This window comes from Acromyrmex echinatior, chromosome 12, assembly GCF_024713525.1.
Source record: "Acromyrmex echinatior isolate Ae372 chromosome 12, ASM2471352v2, whole genome shotgun sequence".
NCBI classification, from domain to species: Eukaryota; Metazoa; Arthropoda; class Insecta; order Hymenoptera; family Formicidae; genus Acromyrmex; species Acromyrmex echinatior.
Window position 1 is genome coordinate 1,478,478 of NC_141863.1, and position 22,303 is coordinate 1,500,780.

Below are 22,303 nucleotides of genomic sequence, written 5' to 3' on the forward strand. Positions count from 1 at the left end.
TATAAAATCCAAACCACAATGTCAGAGATCGCTAATTAAAGAGGACTTAATTGTCGTTCCATCAAGCTACGTCGCTTTGTTGCCATTTCCAGAAGAGAGAGGAACAAAACAATCTTCTCTCTCGATACAAATCTTTAAATACCAATAATTTGTGTATCCTTCGCAGCGAAAATATATGCGATATCCGAAGTATCTATCCGAGAAATTTTCGTTTCAATATACGAGTCGCGAAAGTTCCCTCGTGCCCATAATTAAACTGAGAGAGTTTAAATACATCATACACAAGCTCACCTCAAAGTTTCGAGCTCTCTGTCTCTCACTTCGTTAATAAGTTAATACACGCTTTAAAGTCCATAAACCGATCTCAGTGTTTGCATGCACGGAGGCAAAACTTGGCGATCGCCGGTGAATTGTTAATAAAATAAAAGCACCGTGAGAGCCCCGCCGAAGGATGGGCTGGATTTACCTCCAAGCTGTTGGCGTCACTACTTTGATGTTGTTGATCAATTGATAAATTAAATATCCGATACTGGATAAGCTGGCATATAGTTTGAAAATATAAAAGCATTTCAGCGACAAGAACAGAATATCTTTTGTTCTTGCTCAGGTTCTCTTCATTCTTACGTTCTCATATCCGTGTCATTTTGTATTTCCAATGCGCCAATTCTTTCACGCAAAATTATATAAACGCAATAACATGCCGTAAAATTGCGTCAACTGTTTTCGCCAAGAAAAACGCGTTATGTCATCTTTAATCATAATTGTCATAATTGTCGAGAATGAATGACTCACCTCACGGAGTTCCTTGATTTTCAGGCCTGCTTTGCCGATGATGCATCCCGCTTGACTCTGATGCACCAGCATGCGCACGTCGATCTCGTCGCTGCCATGGCGGGAACCATTCTGAAATCGTGTCTACAATAAATCGTGGAAATTTGGAATACGCTACGTCTATGGCAGAAAGAATCGATCGTCGCGATCCCGAACTGGATTAAGAGGAGCATGAAAGCGCGCGGAATCGCATACAAACGATTCGAAAGAGACAGATAAAGCATGTTCACGATGTTAGAAATCGTTTCGAGATCTCGGACAGAGAATGAATCGATCAAATCACAATTGGTCAAATAGCCGAATTGTTCAAATGTTATTTCTTTCTCTGACCGAGATCTCGGAGCGATTTCTAGCATACGTGTACTCTAAAAAATATCCATGTGGATTTAATATCATTCTTTATAATTCTCATCTCTCGCTAATAATTAGTGTTTATATCAACACCATCATGGTGTGTTTAGAACCCATTTGGTATTAAATCCGCATGATGATGTTAATATTAATACCAACACAGTGAGAATCATACAAGGTGCTTTCCACTTGATGAGACAAGTCGACACAAGTCGACACAAGCATCGTTCTATTCTTCGTGACATTCAGAGAGTGACAAAGATAAAACGATACTCGTGTCGACTAGCGTCATCAAATGGAAAGCACCCATAGACATCCATGGTGTTAAATTCACCTCGATATTTTTTAGAATGCAGATGTACAAGGCTTTAGAACAGGAGTCCAGCGCTTACCTCCTCCAGATTAGGTACGACCTCGTTCAACACTTGCAAAACAGTGGGTAGGTCCGAGCTGATGGTGAGCACCCTAGAATCAGAAGGACTCCCAGAATTACACTGATCTTACCGCTGCGTGATTTCGCGTACGTGCTATATCGACCATACAACCCGGTGCGAATGGCGTACGTGCGTACGAGAAACGCGTTCGCGTGTGATTACATCAACCAGCGATGCCACCCCCTCCCCTCCTCCATTTTTCTCGCGGGTATTTCGGCGTCACCCGTTAGAGCGCTTCGAACGGAGCCAAAGTGAGTGAGGCATCGGATGAAATTCCAACGCGTCCCCCCAATGGAGCAGAAAGTAATTAAATGCGCACAGATCGATCGGAGCTGGATGTATGTACGGTGCATCGCATTTGGTCTCAGCGACGTTTACGAATGTTTATCGTATCCCGAGCGTCTCTACTCCGTCGAGACGTTGCACTCGAATCCGAGAATTATACCGGCAACGCGGACCGTCAATGGCACGCAACGTCGCGCACGATGATAACGCATTGCGTATTAAAACCTGATACAAATTTAACCGATATTCGTCGCCGGTGCGCGCGACTAATAAATGCTGTTGCGATACAAGATTGATTTTGAACGCGGACGCGCAACCACCGAGTGGTTAACACCTTTCTCTATCAAGCAACTGTTGAACACGCATAGTAGATTTCCGGATAAATGAACTTTATCGAAGCGTCTCCATAAATCTTTAACCGCGCGATAAATCCGGACCATTCCGAGGACACCTCGCAACGTTTCGCGAAAATTACGAGTATTACGAGGGCGGCGTTAAGGGAATTCAAATTTACTACGTTACTCGTGGTAAATTCGGCGCCTTCGAACACGACGCGTATTCTTTCCAGCAAATTCCGCCACGTATGTATAATACAAGAATCGTCGATGCAGCTTGCGAGAACTATGTAGAATCGCGTGCAATCGCGGCCACGGCGATCGACCGTAAGCTCGGACTAGATTCGGCCTCACGGTATTTTCCCGACCTACATCCATTCAGCTGCAATCGTACCGTACGATCGGAATGATCGCGTTTATGGTCGTCCCCACCGGGGCGAATTACACGTCGCGGAAAACGCTCGCAGTAATACGCACGCGGTATCAATTCCGTCGATAGTGATCGATATCGAGGTGCTTCCTTTCCGGCCGAATCGTCGCCGCTCGGCGACGAGAAAACGGCGATATACAGGAACGGGGAAATCCCGAACATCGTCTCCATTCTCTTTTTAAATCATCCTCCATATAAACACGAAAAGAACGTGATTTTCCTGAGTATCTAAAATTTAGCTAGAGACAGTTCTAAAAATAATTTTGTCGAGTATCATAATTAATACGTAAAACGTCATACCGTTAAATATCAAATTATACCCAATTCGAGTTATTTTTAATCATTTCTATAAGTCACCACCGCTTCTACTTAAAGGGTCGTTAATTTAATTAAAATCATGGAGTTAAACAAATGTAACTTAAGAAGTGTATTAAATTTGACTCAAATTTAGTTAATTATTTACCAAGTGCATATATATTAACATGAACATTATATTTACTTTGACGTTATTTAGTTTCACTTACTAACTAATTTAATTATATATAGAAATGATTGATCTATATTTTATCAAATATGAAGTTACGAATGATAAAATGTTATTAAAAAGATCTGACAGTCTAGCGACCAATTCGAGCGTCCTATATTGACAATCTAACAAAATTATTTCCACATCTGTATCTATGTAAATGTTTAGATACTTGGCAAAATTATTCTTTCTGTGTACAATTTATTTCAGCGATCCGAAAGTTTCAAAGTCGCTGCACTTCTGCAAAGTTGGTAATTCATTTCTCTCAAATTACGATAATTGCCATGGAAGATATGAAGTTGATTGACGATTTACTTGTTTTCTCCCCTTCTATTGGTATTCAATACGTTCAAAGTTTTGAAAAGGGAGACGATGGTATTCGGATATCCCTTCTCCCTACGGCTTTAAGAAGCGCACCGAGAATTCCCGTTATCATCTCTCACGATCGAGAACAAACACGGAACTTTTCGGAACGACGACCGGCACGAATCCACCCCCCAGCTAATATGAGGGAATGGACGGAGAGGTCGGTCTCTCCTTTCATCTTTTCGCCCTTCCTCCTCGCTTCCCGTCGTCCACTTCCGTTCTACTTCCCTGCTATAACGAGCTGAAGCCACGTATCTTCCATTCGACTGGCTATACGTATCATAGAAATTCCGCATGCGCTCTTTTGAACATTTTACCGGTTCTGCGAGGAGAAGCATTCAGCTGTTGACTTAATCCACGATTAATCACGCTCTTTTCGAAAAAAAAAAAAAAAAATCGCTTCCTTGCACTTTGGCTAACTTCGTTTCCGCAACCCTACGTATTTGAAGACGCAAATGTTACGTGTTAATTTGTTATTTATTACGTGCGCTCCTAGGAATATTCTAGTCGGCAGATTGGCGAAAGCTGCCATCACCCGTTATGAGTTTTCCTACTTAACCCAGTTTGAGGACAAAACAGGACGGTTACACTGATCAACATCGATCGGTTGGAGAAAATGGCGATCCCGATTAAAGGGAGTCGAGATTGAGATATTTGATGTAAGTTGATCGGTGCGGTACTTTCTAGAAAAGTAACGATGGATCACGACGTTATTCATGGTGAGGACAGCTACGGGGTTGGCTGGTCGAAAGTCATCCCTTCGAGAACCGCAGAAGACGAGCACATTGAGATTCGCGGACGGCGAGTTTAAATTGCTATGTTTGCTGCTGCTCTACGACAGCGATGGAAAGAAAGAGAACACTATCGGCAGTTAAAAATCTTCATGGCGCATAAAACTTTGAAGAGCGCTCGAACAATTCTAAGGTTTGATGACTGAACTTTAAGGGGATGCTGGAATTTCTTTCGTGTTTTATAAAATGTGATTAATTTTCAGATTCTCCAATCTTTTAATTGCGTTTACACAGATTTAAAAATCCTTCTTCACAATTAAAGTATATAGACAAAAAAAATGACAGACAATTTCATACAAAAAAAAAAACAAAAAGAAAAATTATAATCTTATCATCGGTTTCTGTAATCGATTCGTGACAACATGTGTTGCATACAAGAGTTTTAAATTTTGTACGTTTGAAATAAGCTTAGATCGCATTAGAGATTATATGAAAAAATAATACACTGAGAAAAATGGTCTGGTTGAATTAAATAGTAGTTCTGGTGCAAAATGGACGAATCAGAATTTTCTGGTTAAGTCTACTAGAATTCTAGTTGAGATAGAATTCTGATTGATATAAATAGTATAATAGATTTTACCAGAAATATTATATCAATCAGAATTCTTGTTACCTCAACTAGAATCCTAATAAATTTAACTAAAAAATTCTGCGTCGTCCATTTTCAACTAGAAATTGTTTTCAGTATGTGTGTTTGTAGAAATAAGTTAGAGGCCTTAATATAAAAGAAAAGAGAATCTCAAAATTTCATTTGTATGCTACGAGTGAAATCGATGTGAATAGTAAAATAAAGCAATAATTGTGTCTAGCAGGAAGTTCCAGATTTTGCAAAAGATGATGTCGCAATATATAATATTAAAAGATAAAGACAGATGTACGCGTTTGAACGAAACAGAACGATAATGTAAGAAACTGAGTTTGGAGTTAAAGTCTGTATTATCGATATCGATCAATCGTCGCTCCAGCATTCCCTTAAAGGCCGCGATACAGAAAGCGTAGAATAAACATATCTGAAGACTTCAACCATCTACGCGTGTCACGATATATCACCTCGTCGACAGCAATCGAGTGACAATAAAAGAAGCATTTAAACGAGCCGTTAATTATTGACTTGAGACTTCTGAAACTTTCTCAAAGGTTTACTTTCATCCACCCGATTGACATTGTATGACTCGAGAATAGATCGCGCGAATTGTTCGTTCTCGACTTCAAGATACTTTATTACGTACAAGCAAAATTCCCAGCCGTATCGGTACAGTCGCGAATGAAAATCGCATTAAGGACATCCTCGAGGAGCTTCACCGTCGGTGATAAAAAAATTTATTGCCGTCCCAGGACGAAGATAAATTTTCCGTTAATACTTGCGTTCGTGCGCGAGCGACATAATTTTTAGAATAAGAGAAACCGACACCGAACGTACGGCTCGAGGCATATATAACGTAATCATCGATAATCAATCGCGATAAAGTAGATGATTGAATGTAACAACCGGTCCAGAAATTATCATTAAAAATATCTCTTCGACGGGATTCGCATAAACGTATGAAACGAATGAACGCGCGGCACTGATCTTCACAGGGTGAAGTGTCGGTAATGACTTTCGACTTGGCAAGTTAATTAATCACGTTAGAGTATTTCCAGTGGGACAATCACTTATCGGGGCGGAATATCTAAAGAATGAAGGTATTTTGTCGCGTTGAAAGAGTGTCGGTTTGAATCGTGAACAGAATAACGTTCTTGAATTTGTTAACTAAGACTGTCCGAAATTTAGCTCTCGCTTTATGTCTTTGATGCCGGTTGAAATGAAACGAAGACACTTCACGACGGTTCTCGTTCGAGAGCATTATTTGAGAGGTTTACAGTTGGCTTTTCAACGCGATAACAACGCCTTGAATCGTAACCTTTTAACACTGAGCCAGCCTTACGGCCGCGTGCGTCACATATCACACATTAGCTTCCGTGTTAGCCACATGTTACAGACACCGTTTAGAACATATCCCGACTTGTGTGTATAAACGTGTGTGGGTGTCGAGTGATCGCGCACGTCTTTTTGCGTGGCACTTAACGCAGGAGAAAACCAACAAATAACAAATTAAACCAGAAAGGGAAGGTGTGAAAGAGAAAAAGAAGTGAGCTTAGAGGATCAGCGAAATTTTCAGGATACGCTGATCGTACGTAAAATACTGCACAAATCTGTTGCACGCGCGAATAATGTTTACATATTCGAAAATTCAAAATAAAAATTAAAATTAAAAAAAAAAAGAATTCGCGAAATATATTCTTCTACGTGTCCTCGCATCACATAATTCCTGTAACATTCGCAACGATGAATTGAACTACGATCTAATGGCGAAATTTGCGAATGCACGTTTTTTTTTTCCGTTGCGAGATTAAAGAGAGAACAAGATCGAATAAATCGAATAAATCGGTTTGTAAATCGAGTTAAATCAGACCGCGTGCCAACGACAGGTGCAGCACGTGCTGCTTTCGCTTGTGAGACCGCCGATTTTTCACCCAAAGCCGAAGCCGAAGCCGCGCAAGGAGCCGCTCTTGAGAGAACGCTTAAATCTAATAGCATATCGACTTTCCAGTGTCGATATCGTTCGCGTATTATAAGAAATAGAAATATTTTTACAGGAAGTTAAATTTGAAAAACGATTATTGCGTATATCGTATCGTTCTGAAATGTTCCTCTGTACTTTCAATATATTTCATGCGATGAGATAGTCAAGAGGACACGCACAAGAGACAAAAGATTATGAAAAACGAGAGAGAGAGAGAGAGAGAAAAAGAAACGGCGAGAGAGACGAAAGTAGACGACGGAAGTGTTGGCTAAATGATCGTCGCGTTAACACATAATATGCCGATAAAATAAAAAGATGGTGTCACACGGAAAAAACAGATCGATTAACAGAAATAAGACAGATGGACGGACAGACAGATAGAAAGACAGATTTCTAGGCAGAGATAAACAGATAATTAGATAGATAGATAGATAGATAGATAGATAGATAGAAGAGAAAGAGAGAAAGAGAGAAGAGTAAGTAGAGTAGTAATAGCACGACAGATTACGAAAGGTGGAAATAGTAGTGGTGTATACAGAAAAAAGATTCGCTGCTCTCGCCGCAGGCGTCTTAACAGGTACCTCGTAATTAGAGACAAAGAAAAATAAGAACATTAAGTAGTTGGTGTTGGTCATTACCGTTCGGGTCCGGGGCAATCGGGTACAATGATTGAGGCTTTGTACTGTCGATTGGGCCGTGATGGTTGGTGGTTGGTTCATTGGTGGTTGGTTGGTGGTTGTTGTCGATTGTTGGTAGGGTCGTGGTGGTCCATTTGCCGATCGAGTCGGGGTCCGTCGTTCCGGGCAGGGCAACGGCAGGGCAACGGCAGGGCAACGCCAGGGGGGCAACGCCGGGGTTGGGGCGGGGCCAGGGCACAAACCATCAACCAAGTTAGACATCACGTCTGACGGCTGGATTAATTCGCGGCTTAACCTCCTAACCCGATTTTTCCACCCGCGCGCTCCTCCGCTCTCTCCACCTCCACGTCCATCCCCTAACCCTTTCTCCCTCCCTTACCGCCATCGGATCGGCCACGAGAGGGCAAGAAAAATATTGGCATGGAAAAAAATGAGGTCGAGCAACGTGAACGAATTGCGTGAGAACGGACACCTTGTACCAATGCTAATGCAATACTATGCACGCGCGTGTTTCTTTTTTACGCACGATAGCTAAGCCTACGACTATTCGATTTAAACTTTAAGTCCGATGAGAAAGTCTTGCTAATTCTTTTTACGTTCGTAATACAATTGGCAGAGTTACGAAAATTCGCAAAGTTACTTAGAGAGCTAAGACACCGCGGCTTTTCTCTTCAAGAAAGTGCTTAGTCAACCAGACGCGTACTCTTCGTATCATCTTCGCAAAGACTACGACGCGGCCAGCCAGTATCATCGTCCTCTTCCATCTCTTTTCCTCTCTCCCGAAAGTCGTTAAGAATTCCGAAGACGTACTCGAATAATTTTCCTGTCCCGGCGCGGCGCTTAATTGACGTCGCTCTACGGCGGTCCGGAGGAATATTTCAATTGCTAACGAAGTGCGCTAAACGAGCGTTAATCAAGCAAGTTATTAATCTTTGAACGAAGAGGTCTATCAACTATCCCGGTAATAAGTGTAACTTGCGGGAAACGTGCCCGGCACGTAACTGATAACCGTGCGGAAAAGTTTTATCGACGCGAGCCTGAAACTTTCGTGACGAAGCGTGGACGCCACGATAGACGACACTGCGAGTTTGCGCGAATGAAAATAACTTTGCCGTCCATTCGCCGTTAATTCGCCGATGTGTAGACAAAAAAAAAGAATCTTCCGATCTCGTGTCTCCCCAGAAAATAATTATTATCTATCGATACCCGATATATAATTCATCCGTCCAATTAAAGTTATTTCCATGCACGATTCTCCAATATTTTTCTGCACACGACCGAGGCAGTGAAGCTGCTTTTAACGTCAAGCTTTCTGTCAAGCTTTCTGTCGCCCATGGAAGTTTGCCGTAGCCACGTTTCCACGTTTCGAACGATGGAAACTCCACAAAGCGGCGAGAGGACTTTCGTGTAAAGAAGGTCCCGTAGAAAGTTGCCAGGAAGGCAACGCGAACTAAAAGTGAATCGCTAAGAGATCCTCTCCGGTGGTTCCCTCGGATACAGCACTCGGGAATAACGACCAGAGCATTGTGCCATTTACCAGGCAAAGTGAACTTGAGACTAGAACTTCCGATATCTCCCGGCAAGGCCGGTATTAAATGATCCTTTCAAGCTATCAGAACTAATTGAATATCCGTTATTATACCGATAATCGTGCCGCTCCATTTGTTCCATCCGGTGTAATTTACATTGATTAAAAACAAGACTTGACTAATAATGCAGATGATGAATCGATTTATTATATTCAAGATCTATAAAGTTATCTTACGCATTCACGTAAACGCATTCAACGCAACAGCGACTGAATCTTCGCGAATAGTCTTCAATAATAATTCGAATAGTTTACAGGCACAACTCCTCGTTAATTGCGCTTCCCTGAGTGCTGTATCCAACTTTTCCGTCTAGGGGGTACGCAGCCGCGTTGGAATCTCGCTATTCTAGCGATACCGTGATTCTACCGTCTCCGTGCTCTCTCGCGTCTCTTATCAAGACGCCAGAAGACGCAAATCACGGCGCTCATCGAGAGAAAGACGCATTCGTGTGTCGGTGCACGGAACATTCTCGATGGACCCGGACGTGCTTCGCCCGCCGGCGTATCAAAATCGTGGCGGAGGTTTTTCCGAGTGGCCGAGTGATTTGCCAAGGCACTACAAATCGTACGATTAAAGCGCGATTCTTACGCGACACCCTACGTCCCTTCCCCGAGAGTGCACTTTTAAAGATCGTAGCTTGATACGATAACTGAAATTGCACACTCAAAAATTCTCGTCGATACGCCCACTGTGATTCGGAGAGATGATTAATGCAAATAATGGAATAGTGTAAACGTATCGCGGAAAATTTATTAGCAATTACGAACGCGATACGAAACACGAAAGATACGATTACAGTGCCCCTCTCCCCTTCAGCTATTCCAGCGGAGGTGTTTTTTATCCATATTTCATCACGGAATATCGATGTTACATTTATGGTGAATTGAAATAACAGTATATGGTAAAATCGGCAGACATCTTTCTCGTTTCGTAACAAAATTCATTAGTTTCGCAGATGGTCGGTATCTGCCGATTTTGCAACGATCAATGAAATTGTGATACTTTGTTACCACATTATTTTAGATTACAGTAAACTAATTAACTAATTGACTATGAGTCAATGAATTGATTGTGAGTCACAGCGCTGATAAGATCATTCTAATGCCCGTTTCCATCAATGTACTCACAAAAAGATATCGCCATATCTACTGTTAAAAAAAAGAGATTACTTAATTTATTTTCTTCTTTTTAAGATACGATTATCTTTAACAAAGAATATTTTCTTCATTGTAATCTTAAAATATACTTACTAATTTTAGGAAAACTATAAATGTATTTTATTTTGAAGGAGATATTGTAAAATTTATCGAAAAAGCGACTTTATATAATAAACAAATTGAATTCGCTTTAATTCGATAGTCTTGATTAAATTATGAATCCTTACTAGGATTCAAAATACATTCTGAAATTTGACTTTTTACTTGTGATGAATTTCATAGATCTGCGGATATACGAACATTGGAAACGTTTAAAACAAGTAATTATTATTTACGTACAGAATGTATTTTACTGCATAGATATTAATTTTAATCTCGGTTCAATTTAATCTTAATCTTTCTCTAATTCATAAAACTGGAAACAGGAAGAAGAGCAAGTTGAATCGAGATTGAAGTTAATCAACATTGATGGAAACGAGCACAACTTATGGAATGCTGAAATGTACTGCATGTTCATGTACTCATTTGGTTCAAGCAGGGCAACGAATTAAAATCTGACAGAGAGATTCTGAACGCGTGGTCGAAACGTTATGTTACATTAACGTAAAAAATAGCGTGACACATCGATTATCGCGCAAAGACGAGAGGATTCGTCCACGTCGAGATCTCCATTGACATTCCGACGGAAGAATTCTTTCGTCATTAACCATTTACTGCATGCAGAAAATTTCGCGTGTCATTCTTAAAATATGACGCGAGGTAAATCGAAGCTAGCGACAGCCAAGGCGTTCTTGCAACTAGGAAGTATTGTAATAAATGTCTCATAAAACATTGATATGGGCTTATGGCGCGAGATACACGAGAGACGAGGAAAGCATCCCGTCTTTCGAGGAACCAAATGCATAATGAAGCTACAGATACGGAAAGCGTCTTTGGAAAACGAGACGAGTGCCTAGCGAAACAAATTCTCACGACAAAGCCTTTTGTCCGCGCGGCTCTTTACACAAATTACATGAATCTTCGCGTATCAACCCTTTACCGCTGCCATAATTACATAAACCATAATTATTTTAGTTTCAAACGAAGTTAAAAGCCTCCAAGGAGCTAAAGGGTTAATTACGTTACGGGCACTCGTGTCATCGATCCATAGACAGCGCAGAAGAAAAGTAAGCCGCGCGTTTTTTTATTAATATGGCAATCAACTTAGTCGCCGGAAAACCGGCAGGCGAAACAAAAATGACTCTCAATCAACTGAAAATCCGATATAATTAGAATTAAACATAAAAATATAAGCAGAAGATCGTAAAAACGTATCGATTTGTAGTACATAAAATGAGTGCTTCAAAACACGTTTCGGAGATCATTTTTACGATCTACCGTTTGATCGTTCGTGCGATCCTCGTCTTTCTATCTCTTTCATGTTTGCTCGTAGCAAGGAATTTCGTGAAAAGATAGACAGACAGGAACGAAACTACAGCGAAGTTACAGACGAATCAAAGCGCAAAAGCTTACCTGACTTCTGAGTTTCGTGATATTCTGACCACCCTTGCCGATTATTGAACCAGCAACCTGCAACACAAACAAGATAAAGTTTAACTTAAATAAATAACTTAATAATAAGGTTAAGTAAATACCTTCAACCTGTTAAAGATATTTTCGAAGAAAATATTGCGGTTCGAAAGAAGTGACGGTAAGTAATGCTTACAAATATTTATTGTCTAAACTTCCGTCGGAGAGATTACATGGTTAAGTATATACCTGCATATCTATATCTGGGTGGTCTTCTCAGTTTTGTTAATTACACAGTCTTTGTTAATTAAACGTATCTCTCATTGAGGGCGTGACCGGCAAGGGTAAATATTTACAATGAGCGAAAAATCTAAAAGTGAGATAATCCGCCTCGGAATATAAAGAGGATGAAATAAGGAAATTCCATTCTCCCGTCACGATGCTCGTGCATCAACATTTCGCTTTCTCCAGAATGCCCGTCCGATGCCCGCGATAAAAGAAAACCTCACGTCCACTTCTAGTTAGGCTTTTAACTTTGGACTACAGACTTCCGGCACACGTCCGATGCCCGCCGACGATCGCCAGTTTTCTCGCGAAACTGCAAGACAATTACAACTCGATATGCGATCTACGGATTTTTACGGATTAGTCACGCCGCGCACGTCTTTCGTTTTATCACGGTCGGTGCGCCACTTTTAACGACAGGCTCGCCGTGTTTCTGACAGTTAATTAAATAAACTCCACTGCGCGTCTGGCAATTAATACTTTCTCCTCCACGAGAAGGCGCGTCAAGGACGCACCTCGATGCGCGCGGCGTATTATCACATATATGACATAGAAACGCAGGAATGCAGTCATCCTTCATTCGAGAAAGCACAAATTCACGAACGGAAGGAACGATCCGTGTCGTTGGAACTCCCAGTTAGAAGATATCTTGCACACGTTCGTACGATGTGCACGCGAATTCCCGGCAAGTTTCTCCGCAAGAGCGTGACTAATTACGCGACTTCTTGCGAAGGTCGCGGGTATCTATCAGTAATATTGTACACAATGCGGTCGTCCCTGACACAAACGCCGTGTACCAATAACAGCGCGCGATGATATCGTCGATTATTACATAGCCAAGATTCGACCGCGATCAAGCGCAACGAACGCTCGTTCGTGCTCGGCTGGCTGGATCACAATAAGACGCCTTTGCGACGCCGATTAAATCGCACGCATCGGAGAGCACACCACCTCGATATAACACACACACGTCGCTCTTGTCGTCCATTACGAAATTAAAGGCGCGATCGCCGCACCAGGGCCGTTCGTGATGATGTCACGTGTCGCGGAAGGTCGAGTCTCGCTTCTCGTTTCTCGCTTCGAAAGTCGGGCAACACCCCTGACGAGAGAGCGTCAAATTCGCGCATTTTCCTGCCGTCTCATTCGTCAGAGGTGACTTATGATAATTAAAGAAAACGCAGCCGAGCTACTAACTTCCTCGTGCACCGCGCGCCGGATATCATTTCACGCGACGTTAAGTTTTTTGGGGGGGAGGGAGGGGGAGGGATGTTCGCGTGCCGATGGACGATGACGGCGCGCTTATCTGCGATTCCTCGTGACGATCAGTCATTCCTTTCAATTAAGCTTATTAGCGTGCGGGAAGCGCGAACAGTTTACGGGATTATGCTAAGGACAACATCGAACCGGCATTATTTCGATAACTGGATGACTTTCGTGTCGCGAAACTCGCGAAAATAATCTTCTAACGTGAAAGTTCAAGGTTTCCCTTATACTGTTACAAATTTCCATGAAATTTAATACACTTTTAAGTTGTGACTAAAATTTAAACTTAATTTTCAGTTAAATCATTCATTACCTTTAATTTCATTCATAACCACGAATTTCATTTAGATACATGTAAAGGAAGCTCGTGATTATGTTTCTAACAGTGTATAAAATCGGTTTTTCCCTACAAAAAGTACGATTTTTTTTATTTTGCTGAGTTATCGCGAGGATCAATAAAAAGAATTTTGAGTTTGATTACTTACTTATAAAAAAATTGTGTGTCATTGCTGCGAGCGACATAGATCGATGTCAGGTGAGACAAAAGTTCGCTACGAACTTTAAAATTCAAGCAGCTATAACTTCGTAAAAAATGAACAAAATTTAAATTTCAAAAAAGGATTTTAAAGTTCAAACTCTCCTACTCTTTCGAAAAATCACTATGTCTTTTGAGTTTCTATGAATGTGATAACTTTTATAATACATATAGAGAACTACGAGCTGGACAAAATGGAAAATTTTCTTTTCATTTTGGAAACTTGTCACATGCTCGAAAAAATCTGCGAAAATTTTCGACTTTTTAACGTGAAAGCTAAAATTTTCCCTACAACATAATTAAAACAAAATTTCTTTTGTTATTGAATTATCGCGGATTAAACAAAAAAAGTATTTTGACTTTGATCGCTCATGACTCTGACAAAAATCGTACAGCAATTTTTCTTTTATATATAAAACGAATTCTTAAAGCTAAAACTGCTTTATCGAATAGTATAATTATCAATTTAAAAAAAAACACAAACATAATACAAATAGCGCTAAGAACTTTTGTTCCAATTCAATATGAGAATATCGAAGGGAACCGAAGGAGGAAGAATTAAGATAGAAAATGTAAAATAGAAAAACTATCATTCCCTATCGGCTTGTATACAATGTTACGCGATAGAATCTTCGGTATCCTCCTCCGAAAATACATCGAACAAAGCGTAAGAAAACGAGTGGTTTACTGCTCCCTTCGATATTCTCAATGCTACAATCAATCACTGAACGAAAGGAGGTACAGATAGACCTCGATTCACGATATTACTTCTCTCTCAATGCCCTCGAAAGCGGACGACGGCGGCAGCGGTGGCTGCAATCGCGATATTCGCCTGCTGCGTCTTATTGTATCGCGGAGGAAATGGTGGTGCAAGAAAATATCCGCCCAGTCGAGAAACATCCGGTCTGACGATATATCGGCAATAAAGATGGAGAACTTACGGTGTACTCCGAGAAGCAACCATAAGAAAAGGCACGATCTGCCTTAGGCTGCACAGACGATGGACATTTGCCTCGGTCCACCGAAAAATTCCCCGAGATCTCGAAGCGTTCACGGATTCACAAAGATTTCCCGCGAGGGAAAGAAAGCAGCCGAGAGAAACCGATAACGGTTCGCCGAGCATGGCGACAATGACCGGAAGAGCCTCGGCTGTCCCGCGATGAAAAACGGACGTGTCGGAGGTGAGGTGGTACCGTGTTGCTCGTATGGGAGCAACATCGTACCGTTTTACCGCACTTTCATTCGCGTACAGATACAATGGCGAAAAGAGCCAAACCGTACGCGTGACTGGAAAATACAGTGACCCAATGGTGAAACACGTGGGAAGCACGTCCGATCTGTTCGCTCGTCGAAGAGACGAAGAAGGCATTGTCAACCATCAACATTTTCGATCGTCGACGATTGCGACCCGAGGAACGGTATAAATGCTTCCATATCGCACGTCGTGTGAATGTTAGGCCGGTTTGCCTGCACAAACCACTTGTGCAAGTTTACTTGATAAGTTTACTTGAACGTGTGTGATTAGGGGAGCTCTTAGAATCTCTTTCACCAACCATGGCTAACTTTTAATCGAGATTTAACTTAAAATAAATTAAATCTCGGTTAAAAGTTAGCCATTAGTTGTGAAACTGGGCCTAAATGAAGCCCGTGTAACTATCGATTAACCCCGAGGTTGGTGAAAGAAATCCCTTAGTCAGAAGTCGGGACAAAACAGTGTTCTCGACGAAAAACAGGCGAAAGAACGCGACTTTAAGTAGTTGCGTGACTTTAAATTTAAAACCTACTTGAGGTGATCTACAATTCGTGTTAGAGTTCAAGATAAAATTCTGTTGATAATTCTATACATCGTATATAATACAAAAAATGTTTGTAGAACATATTATATCAGAACATATTATACACAGACATAAAATATACGTGCAGAAAGAACGATTTTGCTTTAATAAAATTTTATTAATTTAATTAGATGCAGGTCTAAAAATTATTTTGTTAGAAAAAATAATTATGGACGCTTAAACTAATTTCTAAAGTGTCACAACTTTTTGCTGCATTACTCATCGCACTTGAGCTCCCTACATATTAAATTATTTCGATGGTCCAAAAACAAAATTATTTTCCTATCTGTACGTACCTAAATTGTTAACTTTATTTCGGCGCAAAATTATTCTTTCCCTGTATTAAGCACGTGAAATAACATAATAAATAAAATCAAATTAAAAATAAAATTTTATCTTACTTTAATCAGACATCAATTACAGCAGATTTTGCTGATAATTTCACGATACCGCGACATATCGATCGACGACACTCACCTTACTCGGGATGAGAAGACGGAGCTCATCGTCACCCTGTCGATAACGCTTATGAGGGCTCGTTGGACCCCCGGAACCTGTCATGGCGCCTGCCTCGGCTTCTCTCTTCATTATTCCTGAAACATACAGATAAAGAATTCTTCAGAAAAGATTCGTTTCCTCCGTTGCATCGCATCGAGAATCCCATCTGACAGACGTAAATAATAGAATAGATTTACACGGTCGGTCGGATTCGATTTTTTACAATTTCGTACGTCATCTCCGGCATAAACACATAACACGCGTTTGCCGAAATTATAATATATCGATAAATTACCACCAACGCACCACCAATATAATTGACGGTCTCGCGTGGCCAATGTGATTTCTTTGATCGGATAAGTGCAATAAAAGACGGCATATGAACGCACGTCATCTCATAAAACGGCTTTCTCACGCCAGTGGCATCATTAAGGCGAACGAGGCGATTTAACGGATGATGAATTACGATGCCGCGCACACAGTCCATAATACGTGCTAACGTATACAGATTTATGTGTCCATAATGTCCCGTGAAAAAAGGTCAATGCCTCGAAAAGTTTTTTCATTAACATAGCCAGAAATGGTATACAATGATATTATTAAGTTTACGCATACTACATACGACATGTCTCAGTGAAAAAAATACCCAGCTATTTTAAGTTGTTTTAAGCTACTCGTATAACGGCTGGTGTTACGGTTAACTGCTGATAAACGACGGCGAGAATATCTCTGGAATGATAAACTCGGCGAGATTAGAATTTAATTATTTCCTACTTTCCATTGCCGACGGCTCTTTCCATTGAGACTGTGCTTTAAAACAGAAGCGACAATTAATTCTCCGTGAGTCGCGATAACTCTTTCCTACGTGCGTCGTCGGTACTCGCGCAGGATGCGCACCACCGAAGATTCATTGCACAATTAGAGATTTAGTTCTTCCGAATGGCCGGTCGTGGGCGTGAGAATGCCGGGGCCGGCGTTAACTCCTCGATTTCTTTCCCCGAAATACGATAAAATTCCTAATACGTCGATTTTCGTTCGTTAACCTGATTAAACTTTCCCAACATCTAATAGGGTAACTCCGTTATACGCCGCACCTAAAAACTTAATTTATTAAGTATTATTTACTATGTTTAAAGTAAACGAACTATATCAGTAAAAACTTCGTACTGTCTACTACTACGAAAAAAATATTAGAAATCAAAACTATTTATATTTCGTATTAAAAAATGACCTTTTTTAAACCCATGCATTTTTGCCGTATATGCCATAAAAGTGGGATATAAAGGGTGTTTTTTTAAATCCGATAGAACTTGAAATTGTAAAAAATAAAACAAAAAATTAAATTAAACAGCCGCGGTGGCCATATGCCCGAAATCATTTTCAAATGTTAATGCGATGCATTGATCTTTCGACTAAAAAAAATTTTTTGATTATAATTTAATTTTCGTGTTAGTTTTTACAATTTTAAGTTCTATCGGGCTTAAAAAAACACCCTTCATATGGCTACTCATAAGAAAAGAGTGAGTATGTATAGCTTATAAAAAATTTACAAATATAAATAAGACACGTAAAATGACACAATAACTTATAAAATGCGTTTATAAAGTTTTATTAATAAGAATAAGAAATATGTATATGAAGTAATAAATAATAATTACAATTTTCCCAGATGTATAATATTACAAGTGTTATGACGTGAAGTACATATTTCATGTAATGCGTTTATGATATTTAATGCACTGAATTCAATCTGCGCACTTTGCATGCTTTAATCCCGCATAAATCCCGCCTGTTAAAAATGTCACATATCCCAAACAGGATATATAGGACAACAAACTAAACAAAGAATCGAAGAGCAAAGTACTTGTATTTTGTTATACAACATGCTTTACTATTCCTCTACATTCATGTATCACGAAATAATCACTAAGTCTTTTGCGCGTCTTACAGTAATTATTTTATGTAGATTATGTAACTTATGATGGCTACTTAACACAGTGACAAATATCGATTCAACTCACAATAATTTCATTAACCTTAACAGTAAGAAACTGAAATCATAACACAATACTAATATAACATAAAGGCATGTAACAGAGTAGTTGCGGTAAAATTACCCCCCTTCTTTCTATTTTTTCTGACTTCTGCGGCGTAAATCCCAACACAGCGTATTTGCCGGAGTTATTTATCTAGCGAACGAATAAATCAGCTTTTAATGCTTTTAAGCTACTTTCTATACATTACAGTAATGCACAACCTTCTTTAAAGATCATTTTCAAAGGACCGTTTTCAGAAAGAGGTAAAATTTGGCCGGCATGTTTATCTAATTATTTCGTAAAATAAGAAATATGATTTTATATTTTCCACTATGAATCAGATTACACTACCTTACAATATATATCCGACATTGAAACAAAATTAATAAATTTTCATAAACATTTGTTTGAATAGTTACTAAATGTAAACATATTTATTTGGTACAAGAACGATTAATTTAACTATCGTATATTTTTATTGAATAAATATTTATTTACTGTAAATAAAATGTTTCGTTCGTACAACTTGAACAAATATTTATTAAAATTTAATAATTTTTTCGATAAATAAATTTTTTTTTCCCGTCATCTAGTTAAAATATATGATCATGCAAATGTACAATAGTATCGGTTCCCTCAATATTATAATTATGCATTATTTGCGTACATATAGTAAAAGAGAATCAAATTTTGCCAAAATCAATAGAGATTATGTATTTAAATTGACACGATAATCGCTGTTTATCTGCTCACCAGTCCAGAATGTTTAATGTAACACGATTGAACTGCGAATAATTAATTACATAATCAGTCTGTTTGATCGAAGAACAGTGAGGCTAACCACACAATGGCGTTCACTGTTCTCCGGTAATAATACACGCGACATATCCTCGTGATATCACGATCACATAAAGCTTTGTTAACTAAACTCACATGCGGCCCGTGTCTCCGATATATCCGATAGACGAGTCATTCGCTCAGAAATTCCGTCGTGCGGGATTGCGTGGTTATCCTTGTTCTTCGAAGAGAGAAAACGAAACGAAACGAAACGAAACGAAAATGTAATGCGCCGGAGTTGCCGACCATTTGTCGGCTTCTGCCGCGCGTTTAGCATAGAAATCGCGGCTACACGCGCAGCATACGGAAACGTACCTGGCAATGGGAACACCGTAATGTAAGATTATAGGCAGTTACAGGGGGAATGTAGAAACTTGTACGCGACATATTTCTAACGAGACGACGCGCTATGCGCGAGTGCGTGTCTCGATCTCATTGCGTTGCATTGCATTGCATTGCATTGCATCGCATCGATGCGTCCTTTCCAACAAATCTGCCATGCAAATAGAAATAACGATCGTGCCTTTTCGTTTGACTTCTTTAATGTTTAAGTCACAATTTTACCATAAAAATAAGTTATAACTAAACTGTTAGAAATGTAACCACGAGCTTCCTTTACATGTAAATGAAGCTCATGGTTATGAACGAAATTAAAAGTAATGATTTAACTGAAAATTAAGTTACAGTAATTATTTAAATGTAATGAATGTGTACATTAAATTTCATAAATTTTCATGAAAAATACATTAAATTTTACGTATATGTAGACAAATATACTTTTTATAAATACATTAAATTTAATGTATTTATAACAGTAATGTATATATTAATACAGTTATAAATACATTAAATTTAATGTAATGTCATGAAATTAAGTTCAAATTGTGTAATTTAAAATTTAATGATATTTAAGAACATTTCTAACAGTGTAATAATGACACTTTAAAATTCAATATCTTAGGTAAAGAAAGGGCATAGGAATTCTAAAAAATATCACAATTTTACAAAGCTAATTTTACATCACGTTCCGTAATGTGAAAATCATTAATTTCGCCCGTTTTCAAACCGAAAGTCCAGATACGTTCCGAGTACGTAGTCCAACTGTTTAACATACAGTTTCCTGAGCAATTCCCGAATTAACTTTTTCCTTTCGATTCTACACGCTTCCGCGGAGCGTGGCGTAATGTTGACCGCAGTTTTAAACCCGTGACGTGGCAGTAAAGAACACTCTTTGTACTTGGTATGCAAACCAAATATGCAAACGAAACGCGCGGACTGAACTGGGTCGTACCCGTTGTATTCGAGACCGAGGTTGATTATAAACGCACGCGACCACACAATGACGAAAGAGCTAAGCTGACTTGGCTTTAATCATCTTCAAGTTGGACAATCGCGATAACGATAAAACGCGCACCAGTCGAATGTTTTGATGGATAAGAGAAAGAGCGTAAAGGGGTAAAGTAAAGATAAAACGTCGGTCAAAATTGTTACGTCATTTATGAAAAACAATAAAAATTGTAATCGTATTCATGAGCGCGCAGGAAAAGAACAGTTTTATTAAAGTATTTAAAAATAATTTTGGGCCGTCAAAATAATTGTGTGCAAAGTAAAAGTAATTATGTACACTCTAAATTTCTTGCAGTGAAATCTCACTTCAAGAAAGTGAAAATACAATCCTTCACTTCTTCAAAAAGAGATAATTTTCACTCTCTTTAGAATATATTTTCACTCTTTTGATGTAAAAATTCAAAGAAATGAATTCTAAAAGAAATGAAAATTGTCACTCTTTTTTAAGAAACGAAATATTTTCACTTTTTTTTCAAGGTTGCATTTTCTTCACTCTCTTAGAATGAGATTTCACTGCAAGAAATTTAGAGAATACACTCTAAAAAATGTGAGGGTGGATTACTAACGTAGTGTCTATATATAACTCTCACCGTGTTGATGTTAATATTAACACGAACAAGATGTAAATTTAAAATTCTTGGTATAAATGTCAACATTACCATGGAATTTGAAACAAATGTTGAATATACACTGTATGTTAGTATTAATATTAAAAGAATATATAGACACCGCACGATATCAAAACCATATCCATATTTTTTTAGAGTGTAAGAAACTCGAGCATTATAGTAAGTAACGCTGCAAAAAATTTTCACATTCTAGCAATCGATTCGAGCGTCCTCAACATACTTGTTTTAACAGTCCAACAAAAATTTATTTTTACATCTGTATTTAATTAAATTTTTAGACACTTCCATAAAGCGATTTTTCCCGTGCGGTTACATATACAGAGAAAAGGTCTCTTTAAATTAAACAAATTTATGCATAGGAACAATCTAACCAAATGAATGTTCAAATTATGAATGTCATTTGCATTAAAATAAAACTTTTTTTTTATTTAACTAAAAGTTAAATTGATTTCAATGGAACAAATAAAAATAGAACTCTCGAGTCTAAATAAATCTTTTTCTCAATAATACATTGTTATGGATTTTCTATAATATACATATGACACAAACACAACAGTCGGCCGACACTTTGTCTATCGTATACTTTACCTAAAAGTACCTAATCGCGGGAGAGATAACCGAGCTGAACGCAATATAATTCCGTTTTACTTAATAATTACAAAAGATCGCCGGATATATATATCTAGATATAAGATAACGTGGAAACTTTCTCCCCGAGCGGCGCAATTTCCGTGCTTATTTACGAGAGTAACAAATGGTATTATTTTTATAGCTGCGTCAAAGCGAGCAACGCGCTTCGGACAATTCGATCGGACAATTTGCAAGACCACGAGAAATACTACGAGGGATTCAACGGCAATTACTTTCTTGTCGCGAGAGGGTTGCACGTGCGACTCTGCGAGGGAAGATCGAGGATACGACCCGGGGTTAATAACAATGTTGGCGGGACGCAAATGGAAATTAAAGCGACGCGGCGGCATCTAGATGCCCCGTGTGTTGCATACGCACGCGATGAAAAAGCGGGACGGCGGAATCGATACACTGGTGGTACACCTACTAGATACCGACACGCGACATTAATAATTTGCAACAATTTCGCGGTAAAAGGGCACTTTTTCGATTCGCGACCGACTTATATTCCTTGTTCTTTCCCGGCGTACCGAGAATAACTTCAACGGAACGCACAAAAATATCTCCGACGAGCGATGCGAATTAAAAGTTCATAAAACTGT

General features: G+C 39.2%; 1 protein-coding gene across 6 annotated transcripts in view; it reads right to left on the bottom strand.

Annotated features, from left to right (window-relative positions):
• HnRNP-K (Heterogeneous nuclear ribonucleoprotein K) overlaps positions 1-22,303 on the bottom strand; it is a 122,129-nt gene that overhangs the window by 39,742 nt on the left and 60,084 nt on the right. For 5 of the 6 annotated variants that reach the window (XM_087411897.1, XM_087411895.1, XM_087411896.1 and 2 more), the window contains 5 exons: positions 16,202-16,317; positions 11,810-11,866; positions 7,552-7,595; positions 1,575-1,647; positions 793-915 (listed from right to left, as the gene is read on the bottom strand). In XM_087411897.1, the coding sequence (XP_087268023.1) occupies positions 793-915; positions 1,575-1,647; positions 7,552-7,595; positions 11,810-11,866; positions 16,202-16,312 (408 nt within the window). In that variant the 5' untranslated portion in view covers positions 16,313-16,317. The remainder of the gene's footprint in view (positions 1-792; positions 916-1,574; positions 1,648-7,551; positions 7,596-11,809; positions 11,867-16,201; positions 16,318-22,303) is intronic. The other variant, XM_087411898.1, reaches the window with a different exon arrangement.